Raw genomic sequence first — 18,045 nt, 5'->3', positions numbered from 1 at the left:
CGGTCCCTAGGGAACAAGAGATGAAGAGCTGGTCTCCCAGCTTCCTTACATGACCTGAAGAAACTCATTTAGTGCCCTTTTTGGAACCATCTCCATTCCAGATCACCTCTTGGCTGGAAATCATAAACTCAGAAGGTGATTTAGACTGCCTGGTATGTAGGGTTCCTTTTGCAGAAGTCACAACTGTGGAGGTAAATCACAACACGTATCAAAGACTAACGTCCTGAACACTTATCTGCTTAAGGATCATCTTCCCTAATATCAGCAGCTTAAAATTTAGGAGGACAGTCTGGGCTCCTTGTGCGGGCAGTAGAGAGAGTGGAACACTAACTCCACTCAGGATTTCATCTGCCCTGTCTTAGATGGCTGTCAGATGTGCATGAAATGGTTTGGTAACTGTAGCACCTGACTACTTCTTCTGAGATGGAAGAAGCTGAATGTTAGTTTAGACTCCATGCTGTGCTTGTTAAGAACCAAGTGCTGGGGGAGGGCTAATCTTCTCTGCCTCAAATCCCTATCTGTAAAAGCAGACATCATATTCTTCTGCTTCTTGCAAGGAGGATGTGAGCATCTAAAGGTTGTGAAATGTCCAGATGAAGAGGAGAGAGCTTGACAGAGCTGTGCAAGTTTAGTTGTACAGTGCAATGTTCAGGAAATGCATTCACCTGGGTGCAACAGCAGAGCCTGGGCCTCAGCACTGAAGCATGTACACAAGGACTTCAGCAAGAATCTCACATGGAAAAACTATCCTCTGAGATAGCTCCTAGGACTTCTGTCACTTCAGCTTTCAGTCCCAGATTAAAAAAATAATGGGTTTAAAAATAAATTTATAAAAGAACATTAATTGGGTTTTTCATACCTCTCATGGGGATTCTGCTGTACTTTAGTTCTAGAAATGTAAGTTGCAGAAGTAGCTTTAAGGGTCTGATTCTCATTGCTTTGCCTTAGTGGTAAGCCTGTGCAACCCTACAACCATTGAGGCACTTGGGAAAGTGCTGAGAGGAAATTTAGGCCAGTAACAATCTCTGCAAGAACACAATTCCTGGGTGCAATCCAGGGCAAGAGAGCAAGCAGAGTATGTTGTGGAGCGTGGAACCAGCCTCCCTGTCAGCTTCCCTCAGATTTAGCAAAAATTTTCATTCTCATACTCCATAAAACAATGAGTGTGTTTCTCTGGATAATCAGATTTATGACAGCCAAACAGAAACAATGTTGTTCTCCAGGGTATGAGATTAGATTGAAATAAAAGGATCCATGATCTACATTGTTTTATTTTGGAGTGGGAGCATGTTAAAAAAAGCCTGCTGCCCCTTGCAATGAAGTTCTCCTGATGCCTATCACTTGAGTCACTCACCTCCTTCTGGCTATCACTCACTTTGTGGGCACTGTGATTTAAAACTTCCTCTTTGCTCAGGAAAATCATGGCCTATAATTAGGCTCAGACATGCATGTCCACTGACTGCTTGGTATGGATTCAGTCCATTTCTGCAGCCTCCATGCCATGTGACTGATTCCCTCAATCTAAGGAGCCAGCAGCTGCCTCACTGCCACATGCAGCCCCTGGCATGTGCCCACAGCCTGCAGAAAAGCTCTCCAGAGCTTTCAAAGCTGTTGTCACAGGGGAATTAACTCTGCTCCTGTTTCAAGATGGAAAGTTAAAGAACTTGCCCAACGACCATGTGGTGAGTCCATAGCAGAGCTAGAAATAAAGGCTGGCTTCTTTAACTTAGAATCCAAAAACTTGAGCTCACGGTGGCCCCACATTTTCCCTGGTAACATTTCCATGAGAAGGTAGGAAGCAGTGAGTGACAGCTCTCCAGGATGACAGACAGCTCCTGTCTGGTGCAAGTGGCTAGGTCTGTCACTCAGGAGCTGGGTTTCTGGAGCACTTGAGATTCTCCTTTAGGAGCCAGGCAGGAACTTCTGACCATGGGGCACTCAGGAAGGACTCTTCCCTGACATTTAAAAAGGCATTTAATATTGACCACTATAGGGGAGGAAGAGAAGGTGCTGACTGGAGTCTGGAAGCATTTGGTTCTTGCTTTTATATTTGCTTAGTTTGGTGGATTAGCCACAGGACGTGGTGTGAGCATTTTGATGATGCAGAACTTAAGGCTGATCCTTGGAGCTGAGGAAATGTGAGATAGGTTAAAGGCATCAATGTGAGTGAGATTTCATGCTTTCTTCAGTTTTGATCGCTTGCCAGCTATTTTAGTTTTGGGTTGTTTTTTAATAGCAGCCCTTCATGGGTAGGTCATTTTTTAATCTGACTTTATTTTGCTTCTATTTCTTTTTGTAAGATTTCCAACTCCCTGTGAACTTCAACTGCAACTTTGATCTTCCTGAAGACCTTTGTGGTTGGTCACATGACTTGGCAACTGGCGATACATGGTCTTTTCAGCCCACAGGCACCTGGACTGGCAACTCTGAACTAAGCCCTGACACTGTGCCTGGTAAGATGCTTAATACCAAAGCAGGGAAGAGAGAGCTGATGGGGCTTTCTCCATGTGAACAGTATAAATGATTATTGCACAGCTATCATGAGTTGTGAGGGCTGTGCAGAGCTGAACTTCTTTTATGGAAACTTTCAGATGCTTTACTGTATGGTTCATGACTTATTTATAGGACTGTGACCACTGGCACTGAATTATACTAATTGTCCTCTTGAGATAGCCTTGAATCAGACACTGGGCTTTGAATCCCATGGGACTGTGAAGGCTAGCCCAGGCTTTGTGCCACATCCTGATCCAAATGTCCTCTGTAGGATCCAGTGCTTTTCCCCCAGAATGTATTTCTTCCTTTCCCATATGCTACTCAGATTGCCTATAGTCTTCAGCTACTCTGCACTCTGGGTTTGCAGAGGCTGGGTTTCAGTCTCCTCCAACTGAAGGATGAGCTAAGCCCTAAGAATGCTGGAAGTGCCAGCTTCTTGCTGTTGACTTTTGCTCTTTTTCTCTTCGTGCTTTGGAAGCAGAAGATTTGCATGATTGTGACAGAGCCTAATTTATGGAGGACCTCACTGAGATGTGCTGGCATGGGTTGCAAGGGAGCCTGCCTCTGGCAATGCAGTTGATAGATCAAGTTCTTCAGCTTCACATCTTGGAACTCACGCCAGGACTAGTGTGCTTTCCTTATCCCTCATTGACTTTGTGGCATGGTTGGCACGAAGAACATTTGCCAATTTCCTTATAACAGTAGGCTGTGTCACCGTAGCATCGCTTCACTCTCAGTCATTGCTTGTGCAAGCCAAGGCTCCTGCAGGCGAGCTGGCTGAGCTTACCTGTCCTGGGCTCTGCCCTGATGCCTGGTGACCCCAGTGTCTGTGTGTCCCGTGCCCAGAGAGCTGTGCATGATGTGGGCCCCTCCTCGCCCTCCCCGGGGTAAGGTTGAGTCTCAGAATGCAAACATTCAGGAGAACCTGTTAGCCACCTGGCAGAGGCGCTGGCCAGATTGGCAGTGCCGCCAGCCAGTTGGAAAGCCGTGCAGCCAACACCTGGTAGGCAGTGCTAAAGAGGAAAATATGTATTCCAGAAACATATGGGAAGAGGAGAATCTGCTACATCTCCACACACAAATCACCCCCACACAAATGCACACATCATTTCTCTCTTCAGCTCCTGAGGTGCTTAGCTTTTTTCTAAGAGACACGGTAATGCTGTAAGTGCAGCCCATATGGACATCTGAAAAATTCTTTGGCGTGACATAGGGATACAGTGTCTACTATGGAGAAAAATATTTTCATATTTCAAGTGTTTATCTCTTCAGCATTTGAGTGCTTCAGAAGATTAATATCTGGAGCTCAGAGGAGCCTCAGGCAACAGGAGAGAACACTTACAGCCAGCCCCAGACTTAATAACCCTCCCCATCTCATTCACTGTAATAATGTTTAATTAATATCAGTCTCCTGCAAGTAGGATAAAAATTACTTATTTTTATAACTCAGACTCAATTTTTCATTTCATTTCCTCTCCCCTGAGTCTCTCTACAATTAGTTGGCCATAGTTTCTTAGAAGATCCTGTTGTAGCCCAGGAGAGGCTGAAGCTGCCTCAGACAGCAGCATGCAGTCCTGATTTTTACCCTTCTTCTGCTGTTTCTCCTTTTTCTCAGTTATGAATTGCACTGTTTCACTGTTGGGGCTGGGGAATGTCATCCTACTGAGTTCTGTGGTCTGTTTTTGTGCCAGCATGGAGAGCTCTCTCTTAGAGTGCTGTGCAGAGTCAGGCACTGAAGCACTGAGGGGGTGCAGGCAGGAACTCCAGCACTGCCCTGTAAGTCATGGGCTGTGTGGATAGGGGAGGAGAAGGAGGTGGTGGCTCCAGGGGGTTGGAGTGACTTAGCCATAGCAGTGGGGGAAGCCAGCAGCAAACACCAGCGCAGGCTGTGGGATCAGCATTGGCACTGCCGTGGATCTGCCTCCTGGCTGGCTCAGGCAAGGGTGTGCCATCCTGGCATCTGTGGGCATCCGCTGCCTTGCCCCCACAGCACAGGGCTGCAGAGGAGCTGGAGTTCAAAGGCATCACTGCTATGCCTCACTCTGGTCCTGCTCTTAGAAATTAAGAAGACATGACACAAAAAGAAGCAACTGTTTGCTTTTTTCCTCCCCAAGGAGCTTTTAAAGGCAACTGGAGAAGCATGAAAAAGAGGCAATGCCAGCTCCTTGGTAGGGACAGAATCAAAGCATTGTTTGGTTCACACTCCTCCATTCTTCCCCTGCCCTTCCCTCATGCTCCCTCCAGCACTTTGTTTCTAGTTAGAAAATTCACACTCGGACTCCAGGGAGCAAGGAATGAAAAGCTGTTGTTCAGGGTGGTCTTTGCTTGTGAATTCCCCACCCTGGGGTGAGCAGTTGGGTGAAGGAGAGCAGCTGTGCTTGGTTAGAGGCAGGGCAAAAGTTAAGGAGAACTCAAGGCTTCTGGAGCCAAATTTACTCTGATTTAAAAGTGCAGGCCCAGGCTAGAGACCATGGCTGCTCCACAGTAGCAAGGAAGTGTGCTGTGCCTTTAAGAGCAATGTGGAATGTGTTTCTACTTCTTTTGAAAATGGCAAAACAAAAATTAAAATTAAAAAGGAAAAAATAATAATGAAAGGAGGAGCCCTGGCTCAGTCTGCATAAGAGAGAGAGGAAAGGAAATGACCATGGTGAAATATCCTCTGTGAGGCAGTTGATTAGAAAAGTCTGCTGAGAGACAGGCCTGAATTCCTCAGATATCTCCCAATTTCATTTTATGCGCTGCATGCAATTCCTCCTTGTCTTTGGCACGGAGAACTTCTCAAGACTGACAAGACACCCACTGCTCTCATTCCACTATTTTTATTTCCAAGATACTCTTTCAGGCAGCTCTGCACTTCTTTTTTTAGCCCTGTGTTCCTTGGGCTCTTCACACCATGGATTAACTCCACGTCCTCTCCTGCAGTCTCCCATTACATGTCTGGGGACCTCATTGGTGAAAATGGACCCAAAATGCCCAGCTCAGCAGAAGCCCAGCATGGTTCCAACTGCTACCTGCCCTTTGCAAGACTAGAAAATACCATTGGCTCCCTTTTCCATGCCCCCATAAGAGATTGTCAGGATTTTTCCCTCTATGGACTTTCAGATGCTTCCCATCTGTAGAAAGATTCCCCTTAGCTGCACCTAGCAAGTTTCATGGAGCAACAAGTTCAGGTTTCAATGAGATTTCATCCCCCCTCCTGCTGCATGCAATGGCAGCATGCCATTGGTGTCAAGATAAAGGTCTTAAGACCTGAAAATAAGTCTGGGTTAATAACTTAGGCACCTCAACTTTTCACTATCTTTGAATTTCACTGGGGTCTTGATCCTGAAGGGTCTAAAGATCCTGGGTTGTATCCTTAGCGGGTTAATGTGATTGTATTGCTCTCAGTGATGCTACATTAATAAGCCAGTACTGAAGAGCTGGAATCTCCGTGTTTTGCCCATTTTTTCCCCTTCCCTTTTCTTTTAAGTAAATACCCTGTCTTTCTAGAAGAGAACTGTGGGATCTGCAGCTTTACCATGTATTGCTTCTCCTTCAGGTGAACACAGCATCAGGGTCAGAGCCCTGGCAGCATTGTGAACCCTGTGTTGTTCACATGTTGGCAGCTGTACGTGTGCACAGAAAAGGAAGCACTTTTAACCTTGCAGCTCTCCTGACCACACAGCTCTTGGGCTGGGCTGCAAAAACCCACTGAGAGCTTCTCTTGTGGGCCACAGCCTTGCTGGCTTTGAGGATCAGGAATGCTGCTCATTAGGGTTGCGGGCACTGCAGGGAAAGGTTTATTTGTTTCAAAGTGTTTTCAGCAGAGGAGTGTTTATAGTGCTCTGAAGTTTCGTAAGAGCTTATTTTTTAAGAGAAACAAATGTTAAGCTGTTTTTAAGCTGATGGGGACCCCTTACCAGTCCTGTGTTTTTCCCATGGGACCTTTAAAAGGGAAAGTTTCATATTTTTCCTGCAATCCATAAGAACTGCTGCCTTGATTCTACTGTGTCCAAACCAGCAGAAAGGTTTTCATGGTGTTAACAGGGCATGGCTGAACTGAAGTGGCTCTGCACTTACTCTCACGAGAGTCTCAGGGCTCGTGCCTTGAGGACACATTTTGACCTCAAGGGTCAATCCTGTGTCCTTTGAAGTAGGAAGGAGTTTTACATGTGGGGTGGTATGAAAGTCAAGCATTTCTGTGCAATGAGTGAGCAGCTGCACACTGTGGGAAGGAGACCATATATCCATCTCTGTCTCTCTTCGCTCCCCTCATGTGTGGTGCAGATTGCCTCTCAGCAAAGCTGTACGTGTCTCTCCTGACTCTCATTTGCACAGTGAGGACAGCAAATGCTAGAAAGTCCTTCGTGCCCTGGCTGCCCACAGCATGGCAGAGCTGGGACACCCCAGCACCCCGATCACAAGAGGTTTCTGAGCGTCAGCTGCTCTGTGTGAGTTCCCTGGCTGCAGGCTAGGGCCAGGCTCTGGCTGTCCATGTGCCCATAATGTCTTTCATGTGAGAGAAGGAGGTATGGCCATGGTCTGTTCCAGCAAAGCTCCTGCTTGCTTGGGCTGGGCTAGAGGCAGAGGAGAAGAAGCCATTTCTCTGTGGCTCACTGCTTGCCTCAGTCACTTTTTGGACCCAAACACCAGTGACATTCCCACTTAAAAAAGCAGGCTGGAATGCTCTCTGCAAGGCAAGACACCGTCTCTCAAACCTTAGCTGTGCACCACCCCATGGCTTTGCAGCAGTGAGCCCCAGAGCAGGGCTGGGGAAAGGAGCGCGTGCAGCCTGTGCAGTGCAGCACCAGCCTGCTCATGTCTGCAGTTGTGCAGGCACAGGCGCTGGGCTGGTGGGGCTGTGCACACCTTTCATGTAGGGGCAGCCAGGGTGCCCGCCAGGCTGCCAAAGGACAAGTTTTGGTGGCTGGCAGCTCACATAGCATAAATGTCAGGCTCTAATCGGCATTTGAGTTGTCAGGGACACGGTGTCCTCCCTGCACTCCCTGGGGGATGTACTAGGACTCACAGTTGCACCATGCTGTTGAGGGTGTGAGGCTTAATTGGGAGGATGTAATGGCGGGTCCATTAGAGAGGCTGAGAGCCTGGTTCTGGGAAAGTGTGGGATTTTATGCCTTTTGACGGGCTGATTTAGAGACTGAAATGGCAACAACTTGGCAGGCTAATTAACACATAATCAAAATTGAGGGGATTTTCCAGCAGATGCAGAGATCTAGTTAATATAAATATTAGTTTTATGGAGGATTGACTTCCCATCCTAAATGAAAGTCTGTCATTGAGGAGAGGCCTGTCATGAAATTATAGTGGCAGTCTTTTGAGGTGAATTTGCATGATTTGCCAAAAAATTTTAAAATGTGATAACTATCCAATTTCAATCTGCATATTCATGCAGCTGCCATTCCCTTGCTACCAGACCACCCTGCAGTCATGAGAGCATCTGAGCTGATCTGCTCCCCAGGAATGGCAAGAGCTGATGCAGCTTCCACCTCACATGCCCCGGAAGAACAGCAGGATCGTGCCTCACTGCGATGTCCCCTTGGCCATAACACAGTGTGGTTAGGGTGGCATTTGGGACTGTGCAAGTAGCAGACAGTGCCCACAGCAGTGTTTCACCTCTGGGATTTGACAGACAAGAGGTGGCTGCCACTGGGCTGCAGTGCTGCCAGCTAAAGCACGCCGTGCAACAAAGGAGAGTGCAGTGACCTTTGGAGGGACGTAAGTGAAAGCAATTCACGTGGTTCCTCCACAGGAGCAGCAGCTGTAACTCAACAATATCCAGTGAGGGGGAAATGCAGAGGGAATCTGAAATCTCAATAATTGCTTGTGTACATGCTGCCCAACACGTTTTGCTGGAACACCCCCAGATGTGCTGCTGAGATCCATGCGGGAAGGTGCTTTCCTTGAGAGATGGTGTGAGATGTGCAGGACCCAAGCACAAGGCTGGCTGACCTTGCAGAGGGGGCAGCTGCTGTGGCTTGTGCTTGCAGTCTGACCCAAACTGTGAGGCTTCATCCCCCATTGCCCCTAATGTCCTCTCAGATGGCTTCCTAGCAGGAGGGGGCAGGTGTGCCAAGAGAAAACCACGTTGCCCAGATGGCTGGTTTGCGGAGCCCAGCTGGTGATTTATCCAGGACTCACTGCCATGCACACACGAGGGGCTCTGCCATCATCTGGCCGGGGTGGTTCCATGTTCACATTACTGGCTCCCTTACATCCAGATGATCCCATAAATCGTCCATGAGATTTATTCCGTACCATCAGTTGCAAAACAGAGGTAAAATGCCTGAGTGGGCTTTCCTGCTTTTTTTGAGCTGGTGCTTTGAACTAGCAGTGCCAGTTCTGTGGAGGATGTAGGTATCGTGTTAGGAACAGAGACTGCAAAGCAAAGTTCGGGGAAAGAGATTAAAATGCAGTTCTGATCCCGGAAGAATTGATCAGCTCATCATTGCAAAGCTCCCTTCAAGTGTTTTAACAGTGGAAATAAGCCTTTCAGATGCTTTCTGTGCCAAAGGCTTCCATTTACTGTATCAAACAGAGTGACTACTGGAACCACCAGGCTTCCACATGCTGTTCCAACAATTAACTCCACAGTGCCCTTATTCAGTCAGTCTCAGCAAATTTGTAGGGCTGTTCTAAAGGTCCAACTAGCCATTAGAGTGATCCAGCCATTTCATCTTCAAATGACATAGAAAGTCATGCCTGCCTGCACTCGGCTTTCCACCCCCGAAACTGGTACTGGTACCAGGAGCAAGAGTACGCGGTGCCCAAACCCACTGCTATTTGCAGGGGAGCAACTGGAATCACCACCCAAGGACTGAGCCTCCTTGCAGCCCTTGAGACTGACAGTAGGTCCTGGAGAGCTCTGTGGGCTCCAGCAAGAATTGGGCAGGGAGCACAGGAGATGGAAGGTTCCCAAGTCTCTGATAGATCCTGTGTTGCTGAGGGGAGCATTAGTTTTGGCTGCAGTTTAGGAGTTTCTTTGATTTCACTGTTTGATAGGAATGGGAACAAACAGAAGGTCAGTGTCAATCCTGGCAGGAGGGATGTAACTCAGAGGCACACAGGCTCTTCTGCTGAAGTGGCAAGGCAGCCACACTAGATACCACTGGCTTCTGGGGTGTGGATAATGGGAGGTGTCCAGCTGCAAAATTAGAATAGTCAGTCCCCTCTAGTCAGCTGTGGGCTATGGGTAGATCCAAGGATGCCTCAAAACCCTGCACTTAGGCTGCTTAGAAACTGGCACCAAAGGTTGGTCCTGAACTTTGAGGATCTGGATTTGATCATTCTTGAACCTGGCTAGTGCTTTTATTTAAGATTTGCCTGTGAGACCATTTCAGCTGTGAGATAAGTGTATGACTGCAGTCTGATTTGCTCCCTTGTTTGTTGCTGCTGTTCTTTTCTTGTTGCTGCTTTTTTATTTGAAGAGGCTTGTAGTGAATTATAAAAAGAGGATTTTAATTCAGGAGACCTTGATGACTTATTATGCCTTATCACTCCTTAGGCATGGAGTACAGCTTGTTCTTTTTTTTAATTCCTCCACTTGTTTATCTCCCACATCTCCTCCTCCACTACTACCACTCTGAGGTAAATCACAAGAACACTCCTCCATTAGAAAACAGCATGGTACTTTTTCAAGTGATTCACTCAAGCTGGAGTGGGCAAACACACTTTCATCCTTTTTTTTCTGCTACTGTTTGTTGGCATAAAGGGCCAAGTGTCCCAGGGACATTTGACAGGTGCTGGAAAATTTTGCTAAAGTGTTGCTGTTTCTTTATATGGCCAGTCGGGAACAGATTTGTCCTTCAAATAGCAAAATCAGTGAAAGTTCATAGGAGTGGATATGCTTTTGAAGTACTTTGATCACACATGCTAGGAGAAGAATGATGGCAAATATTCCTGTTATCTTGTCCTAAATTTATTTTAGAAGGCTGTGTAGGTCACAGTGGTTGGTTTCTGCTCTCTGGCACTGACAATCTTGTAGCAGGGCCAGCACTGTTCATAGATCTCCCTTGGGGTGTGATGTCACCTGACTGCTGAGCAGCAGTGATGTCAGCTGCTGTTTTCTGTTGGGACCTATCTTTCCATGGATTCCAAGTTCAGGTCTCTCTGGTTTAAGTTTTGGAGGTGTTTTGAGTGCACTGTGCAAACATTCTGAGTACAGATGCTGCTCCTGCTACTGCTGTGGGCACTGAAGCCACAGGGGGAGCAGGGTAGGCAGGGCCAAGCTGCTGCTCAGAGCTTGGCCCATCAGGCACAGCAGGCTAAGATGTGGGGGAAGGAACTAACAAACCCTTCAATGTAGCTCTGAGGCAGAGATAATCCTCTTGTGCCTGGGCTGGCACATGCTGGCATGAAGCACCAGTGGCACTTGCCTACTGTGTAGCAAGAGCAAGTGTGCACATCCCTCTGTTAAGCAAAATGCAAAATCTAGCAGTATTTGTAGCTGGCCTGTCTGGGTCACCTTGCTCTGCAGCTGGAGTGACCCAAGGGACTCTGTCCTGACATTGGTCATGATGGAGGGACAGGTAAAGATCACTTCAGCTACACACTTGGCTTTCAGTCTGTGCTAAGGGACTTCCAAGCTGCAAATGGGAAACTCCTTGAGGAGGCTTTTCATCAGAGAGCACTGGAAACCACTGATTCCAGATAAAGTCAGGTGTGCCTGGGGATTTGTATCCATGCGCTTTCGCTGCTATTGGTATTCAGATCAAATATCTCCAGTTCCAGCCTCAGCCTTGAACTTCTCCTGAGATATCAAGTGTATCACATCTCTCCTCCCTTAGGACTGACAAAAAATGTGGCACAATTTAAATGTAATATTAGAGCAAGTGAATCCTCTGCTGTATGTATTTCAGCTACCATCAAGATTGCAACCACCCAGTTGTCACCTATGCATGCTTCACGCATTGGGTCCATGTCTTTCCTCTGTGCTGTGCTTTAGAGGCTGTTTTGCTGCATTACAGAAAAACTGAGAGCCAGAGTTTCATTTTGTTGTGTGTATCTTCAAAACAAGATGAGTTTTGAGCACTGGCATTTAGAAAAACCCACCTCAGGCTTGTTCACTGAGGAAGCTCCCAGCAGAATAAACACACATACCCCCTGCCAATGCAATTATCGTGGCATCACTTCCTCTGACAATAACTTGCTCCAGCTTTTTAACTTCTTCTAATTATGTCAGTCTTTTTCTTAACTACTTTCTGCTGTTGGTCTCCTACCCAGGGAGAGGGTGGTGGCTGGTGAGGGAAGTGTGCAACTCAATGCCCTGCCTGGGCTGCACCGGCTACAGCAGTGGCACAGCTGGATGAGCACACAAAGGGTGCTGGTGTGAGACCCCACTTTTGCAGGCATGAGGCTGCACTGCCATGCAGCACTGCCAAAGCTACTTGGCAGTGGCTGAGACACTTGTTGCCAGTGGCTGCAGAAAATAATAGAATGGTATTTTTCTCTCTGAACAGATGTCAAGAACTACTTGCAACTGCAAAGCAGTGGAAGGCGGGAAGGCCAGCGAGCCCGGCTCATCAGCCCCACCATCTATTTGCCCCAGAGTGCTGTCTGCATGGTTTTCCAGTACCAGGCATGGGGCAGCAATGGGGTGATGCTGCGGGTCTGGCGGGAAGCCAGCCAGGAGCACAAGGCACTGTGGGTCATCACTGAGGACCAAGGGGAGGAGTGGAGGGAAGGCCGCATCATTTTGCCAAGCTACGACATGGAGTACCGGGTAAGATGCTTGCAGAAGGTGTGCTGGACCAGGTAGACTTCTCCAGCATCTTGATTTCAGTGTTTCAGAGCTCAGACCCATTCATCACTGGGAAATGTGGCTGTTTTCATTGTGTTTCTCAAGTTACCATAGTAACTAAGCTACACTGTTTGTTATTCTGAGAGTGACTGTCTTCTGCACAGTCTTGGGCCTTTGTTCATCCTGTTGCCTTTCGTACTCCTCAGATCTCCCATTTTGCAAATATTCTCCCTTTTTCTTTTTTTTTCTCCTTTTTTTTTTTCCCTTCATTTTGTTTTGTGCATTTCTTTCCCCTCCAACTGAAGGTCATCAGATAGTCTGACCAGAGGCAGATATGCAGCTCCAGGGAGCAAACCCAGCAGCCAGGAGAAGTGGGAAGCTGGGAGGGAGCACAGCCAGCTCTTTAAGGGTGGGCAGCAAACAGCCATTCTCCAGCCTCAGCTGCAAGTGTTGACATAGGAGAAGGAAGAGGGAATGCAGGCTCGTTTGTGAATCCTCTTCTCTGATACTTTAGCCTAGATCAGAGGGCTTGGTGCAGGGCTGTGGGATCATGGCCCTGTCCCACTCTCAGAGATCAACAGAAGAGAAGGGATGAGCTGGAGGGAGGAAGGGAGCTGCGCTGCCTTGCCACAGCCACCTGAACCCCTCTGGCACAGCTGTACCAGCACCCCATGGAGAGGCTGCTGCTTCCGGAGTGCCTTTGGCATGGCTGTCCCTTCCGGGCAGCGTGCCATTTGCCAGGGAGACAGCACTACTGTTGTCACTTGCTAATGAGCATCAGCACAGCATCCAGCACCCTCCAAGGCAGAAGGAAATATGGACTTCCAGGCTTGAGGCAGCACTTTAGTGACCACCCTGGTGGGGAGCCTTGCTCCAGCCAGCTCCCAGCCTTGACCCTGACCCAGGGATCTGCTGCTGTCAGGCCACTGACCCCTCCAAACTGCAGCCTCCCATATGGGTTGACAGCCTGAGCTTGGGACCCACAGCCCAGAAATTCCATTGCCTGTGTAGTCAGATGCTCAGCCCTTCAGGGAGGTGTCCTTGCAGGCAGGCATGGATCCCAGGCACCTTAGGTGAAAGGGGCACCTAATATGGGGAGAGGAGGTTTGTGAAGTACATAGCCCTAGGAAATTATTTGGACCCTTAGAATCCTAGTATCAGTAGGGTTGGAAAAGGCCACCAGGATCATCAAGTCCAATCATTAACCCAGCATCATCATGTGCAGCACTAAACCGTATCCACAAGTGCCACATCCACATACCTTTTGAACACTTCTTGGGATGGTGATTCCAGCAGTTCACTTGGCAGCCTATTCCAATGCCTTCAGAGTAGGCAGGGGGATATAAAACAAAAGCTTTGCACTGGAGCTGCCTGACTAGTTTGTTTGTATGGGTTTGGCTTTTTAATAAAATACCAGAAAACACAATATGCCTACAGATAAGAATGATGGGCACTGGCTGACTACTCTGTGTGCTAAACATGAATATACCAGCATGCTGAATAATGGTGTCATTATGTAAATATTGCAAGTGTCTCCACTCAGCAGTTCTTAGAGCCAACGACTCTACTTATTTTGTAAATATATTTTGCCTGTGATTAAGTAGGAATAAACTGACCCGTCTCCTCTGACATTTCAATACTTCTTATGTAATGTTGATTGGAACAACACTTTACAGTTAATGTAGCTGTGCATTTTGTGTCCTTCCCTTCCTTTTTATGATCATAGCTCAGTTAATACCATGGGTTAAAGCTGCTGCTGCAGTAACTCAGAGTTATGCCACTTGCACCATCTGTGCAAGGGCTAGCAGGGTGTTCATTGAGTCTTTATTCCTTATGAGAGGCATTTAACTGAAAAAATTGCAAGCCAAGAGCTGCCAGGCCAGGCAAAGATCTCTCTGTTGAACCTGTCCATGCACAGCAGCTTTCCCTAGGAAAAGGCTGGCAGAGGCAGGGCAAGGAAGCAGGACTGGTGTCAGGTGATCCACAGGTCTGTAGGGAAAGCTTGGAGCAATTTCCCACCCTTTCCTCTGGGAGCAGCAGCCACTCTCCGTAGGTGGTTCTAAGCTGGGAAGCGCCCAACTTAGCATTGACATTTCTGTCCTGCTTTCCCACAGATCGTGTTTGAGGGATTTATCCGCAGTGGCCACTCGGGAGAGCTGGCCCTGGATGACATCCGGCTAGGCACTGACATCCCGCTGGAGAACTGCATGGGTACGTGCTGTGTCCTGCCATGGGGGCAGGGAGGGAGGGGGCAGCTCAGGCTGGAGAACCTTGGCTTGCGAGCTGTCAGTGGGTCACACCTCCCCTGGCTGAGGTACCAGGAGTTTCTGGATCTCAGCTGGGACTTTGATTGCCCATGAAAGAAATGAGGACGACTCAGCCTCTGGGGGACAGGGGCTCTGCCTGCGTTGGTGTGAGGAGAAGGAAGCACATGTCTCTGCCACGCAAAGCTGAAAGAGCAGCTGAGGGTTACTGAGGACTATTCTATGTGATAAGGACATACACCAAATTTAAAAGGAAAGTGCTGAACAAAAGAAAGCCAGCTGTCAGTCAGTATTACACACTTAGAGGGACCAATGAGTTCAAAAGGAGTATTCTCTAATAAGAAAAAAAAAAAAAACAGCACTGAGGTTTTACAGCAATGTTAACAGAATAACAAAAGAAATTTTTGCCCTAGAATTCACCATTTCCCAAACCAGGCCAAAAGCCTGGTAAAAACGGAAAGGACTTGGGGAAAAAAAAAAGGAGCAAAAAAAGTGTGTTTCAGCAGTTTGCAGGTGGAGCGATTGCCCTGCACCTTTCCTGTAGCTGGCATATCCAGGCAATCACACTGATGGCTCCGGCTCCCATCTTGCTTGGGTGTGCATTTACAGGTATCCCAGTTGAGCATGGGACCAGCAGTATTTAATTAGTGGGATTTCTGCTGAGAGCTGACCAGAGCAGCGAGGTCTTGCTCTTCTGCATGATCTGGGAGAAGCATGTTTCACTAGAAGTGTCTGGCCCATCCTGAAGCCAATGGAAAAAGTGGAGAAGAGCCTCTCTCCCTTTTGGGCTTTTGAAGGCCCCATTCAGTGAAGCTGCTCTCCTCACCCCCACCAAGGGAGGATCCCAGTGCCTCCTAACCCAAGCAGGACAAACACTCTCTCCAAAGGGGTGTTTCTCAGGGGAGGAAGCACCAGATAAACCATGCTTGGGAAGAGCTGCTTACATTGCTTGCCCCCCTATGCGGGCAGGTGAGGGTGAAGATGGTGCAGAAATGAGCACTGATAATTAAACAGAGGAGTAGGACTGCCCCAGAGAGGCTCTTAAGCACCGTCAGTCCCCGTTTCTTTGGTGCTTTGAACTCTGCTGGTCTCCCATCTGTCAAAGGAGCTAATACTTCAGATGTTAAATTCCCGGTATTTAAGGCTTGACAGTGGTGTTTTAATCTCTTGCCTTCTATAGCATTAAAGAGAAGTAAGACCCATGATTAACACTAATAGTATTTCCTATTTAACTTCTTTGGAGCTCAGCAATTCACCTAGCTCCAGTCTTATTGTATCTTGGGCCTCATGAACCTAAAGCTTAATATTTCAAAAACAAAAGCATTCATAAATTATGAAGTTTTGAGCATTTTCAGCCCAAAAAATGACACCTAACTACTACACAAAATTATTTTACCAAGTCTAGGAAGTTGAATGTGGATCTTAAAATCTATAAGGATTGTTTCAGATCATTTCCAGCAAAGGGTTCCCACTGCAAACTTTAACATAACTTAGGGGTCATTTCCAGTTTCACCAAAATAATAATGAAATGGTAGCGATACCAAGCTGCTCTTTCTTTCAGAGCCATGAGAATAGGTGACTCCAGCACAGGTTACTGTTTTTTCAAATATAATTCTTGGAAGTAATCTGATTCCTTTTTAGCATGAAAGAATGCTAATAAGTCACAATAATTTTTCCTTTGACAAATGTGTCATTTGCATTTTGAACCCGAGTGATGATTTCATAGCACTCAGTAGAGCCAGAGTCTGCTTCTGTGACTCATAGGCATAATGCAGAAGTAATCTAAAAATAATCAGAAGTCTATTACTTCTACAAGAAAGTAATCAGTAGTAAGTACCGATTATTGCTTTTCAGATCCAGTAATTTGTAATAGATTACATCTTCAAATTGTCTTGAAAGAAGGAAAACCATCACTTGCCTCTGTTTCTTGTCCTTGTGCAATAGGGAGGAGCAGGGCATCACTGCCCAGAATTAACACAGTTCCCATGTGAGAAACAGTGCCAGAGTTGAGCCAGAAACCAAAACCACTTTTGGAAATTTAGGGGGTTTCAGGGTTTCATCACTGGGCCAGGTGAGGCTTTGTCATTGGATGATTCAGGCCAGCCAGGTGGAATCTAAATGACCCTCAACCTCAGACATATTTTTCTCTGAAGTGTGTTTGAGTCAAAGCTTTTTGTGTCTGTTTGGTCCCCAGCTGGGGTCAGGTTTCCCATGGTCCTGGCTGAGGTTGGCTGGCTCCTGGTACTGTTCCCAGCCAGTGGCTCCTGTGGGGCACAGCCACATGCCTGCTTCACTTGGCCACTGCAAATCAACGGTGACATCCACTGCAAATCAACAGTGACATGAACTGGGGGTTTGGTGTGTAATACTCCCCTCTCTAATACAAGCTTTTGTTTTTCCTCTGCAGAACCCATCACAGCTTTCCCAGGTGAGAATTCCTACTTTCCAGGTAAAACTGCACTTCTCTCGGTGTTTTTTTTCTGCTGGCATGGGCTTTTACATCGAAGGAAAGCAATGTGTGTGCTTGTACAAACAGCAAATGTTCTGAGCACTGAAATGGCAAGTGTGTACTAAACCTCCCCCACCACAGCAGCAGGAGATGGCATCCTCTGACTTCTGCTAGGTGACAGGGAACAGGCAAGCAGGCAAGTCCCCCATCTTGGGACTGAATGGCTGAATTAGGAAACCTGCTGTCATGAGAAGCACTTAGCTCCCGAAGAGCAGCTAAGCCTAAAATGGGAAGGCTAAGGAGTAAAGAGTAGTTTTCAACTGACTTAAATGGAAAAAAAAAGAGTAGCCAGTTAAAAGTGAAATCTGGTGGCAGTAATTCACATTGTTGTGAGGGAAGGTGGTTCTCTAGTTCACAGATGTTCGGGCAGCGGTGCTCAGTGCTGGCAAAGGAGGGTGGGGCCAGTCTGCTTGGAAGGGGAAAAGAGTTGGGAGGTACAAGTGGGAGAGCAAACTGCCATGAGAAGCTCTGAAGGTGACAGTGAATAAAAGGAAAACAAGGTGAAAATGGTACATTTAACTGCTTAATACTAGCCTGGAGAATAGAAACCAACACTTCTCTGATCAAACCTGCAGGGTAGGAGAAAAGGTGAAGAACTCCAAGGAACTGCCTCTCTCTTTTCAGGGGGAGTTGCTGTTTGTCTTGCTCTGTGGGGGGAAAAACTATCTACTTTTGAAGACACCAGTTTAGTCTGAGGGGTTTACATGTTTTTTAAATTTGGATTTTGTTTTTTGGGGCTGTGTTGTGATGAAGAGTAAACTTGGAGCTCCTCTTAATTTTGAGAGTTGTTTTGTCAATTCAGTCAACATGCCCTTTGTTCTCACTGGGACATGATGTCTGTACTTTGCTGGTGAACTGTAAGATATGGCTGGACTCTACCCTAGAAGCATCTGCATTTCCATGTGGGCAGAGCTGTCTCTCCTGGCTGCTTGCATTGGGAGCAGTGGCAGCAATGGCAAAGGAGGCGCCGAGACTGAAGTCACATGCACAACTCTGTCCGTGGGGATTCAGGCTGTGGAGTGTTACCAATGTGAGGGACAAGT

The 18,045-nt window shown here is 47.3% G+C and overlaps 1 protein-coding gene across 4 annotated transcripts in view; it reads left to right on the top strand.

Annotated features, from left to right (window-relative positions):
• NRP2 (neuropilin 2) overlaps positions 1-18,045 on the top strand; it is an 88,715-nt gene that overhangs the window by 51,446 nt on the left and 19,224 nt on the right. For 3 of the 4 annotated variants that reach the window (XM_053982307.1, XM_053982305.1, XM_053982309.1), the window contains exons 12-15: positions 2,301-2,453; positions 11,949-12,211; positions 14,344-14,440; positions 16,901-16,921. In XM_053982307.1, coding sequence (XP_053838282.1) covers positions 2,301-2,453; positions 11,949-12,211; positions 14,344-14,440; positions 16,901-16,921 — 534 coding nt within the window. Of the gene's footprint in view, positions 1-2,300; positions 2,454-11,948; positions 12,212-14,343; positions 14,441-16,900; positions 16,943-18,045 lie in introns of all 4 variants that reach the window. The other variant, XM_053982308.1, reaches the window with a different exon arrangement.

Source organism: Vidua macroura, chromosome 7, assembly GCF_024509145.1.
Source record: "Vidua macroura isolate BioBank_ID:100142 chromosome 7, ASM2450914v1, whole genome shotgun sequence".
Lineage (NCBI taxonomy): Eukaryota > Metazoa > Chordata > Aves > Passeriformes > Viduidae > Vidua > Vidua macroura.
This window is presented reverse-complemented; position numbering and strand designations above follow the sequence as displayed.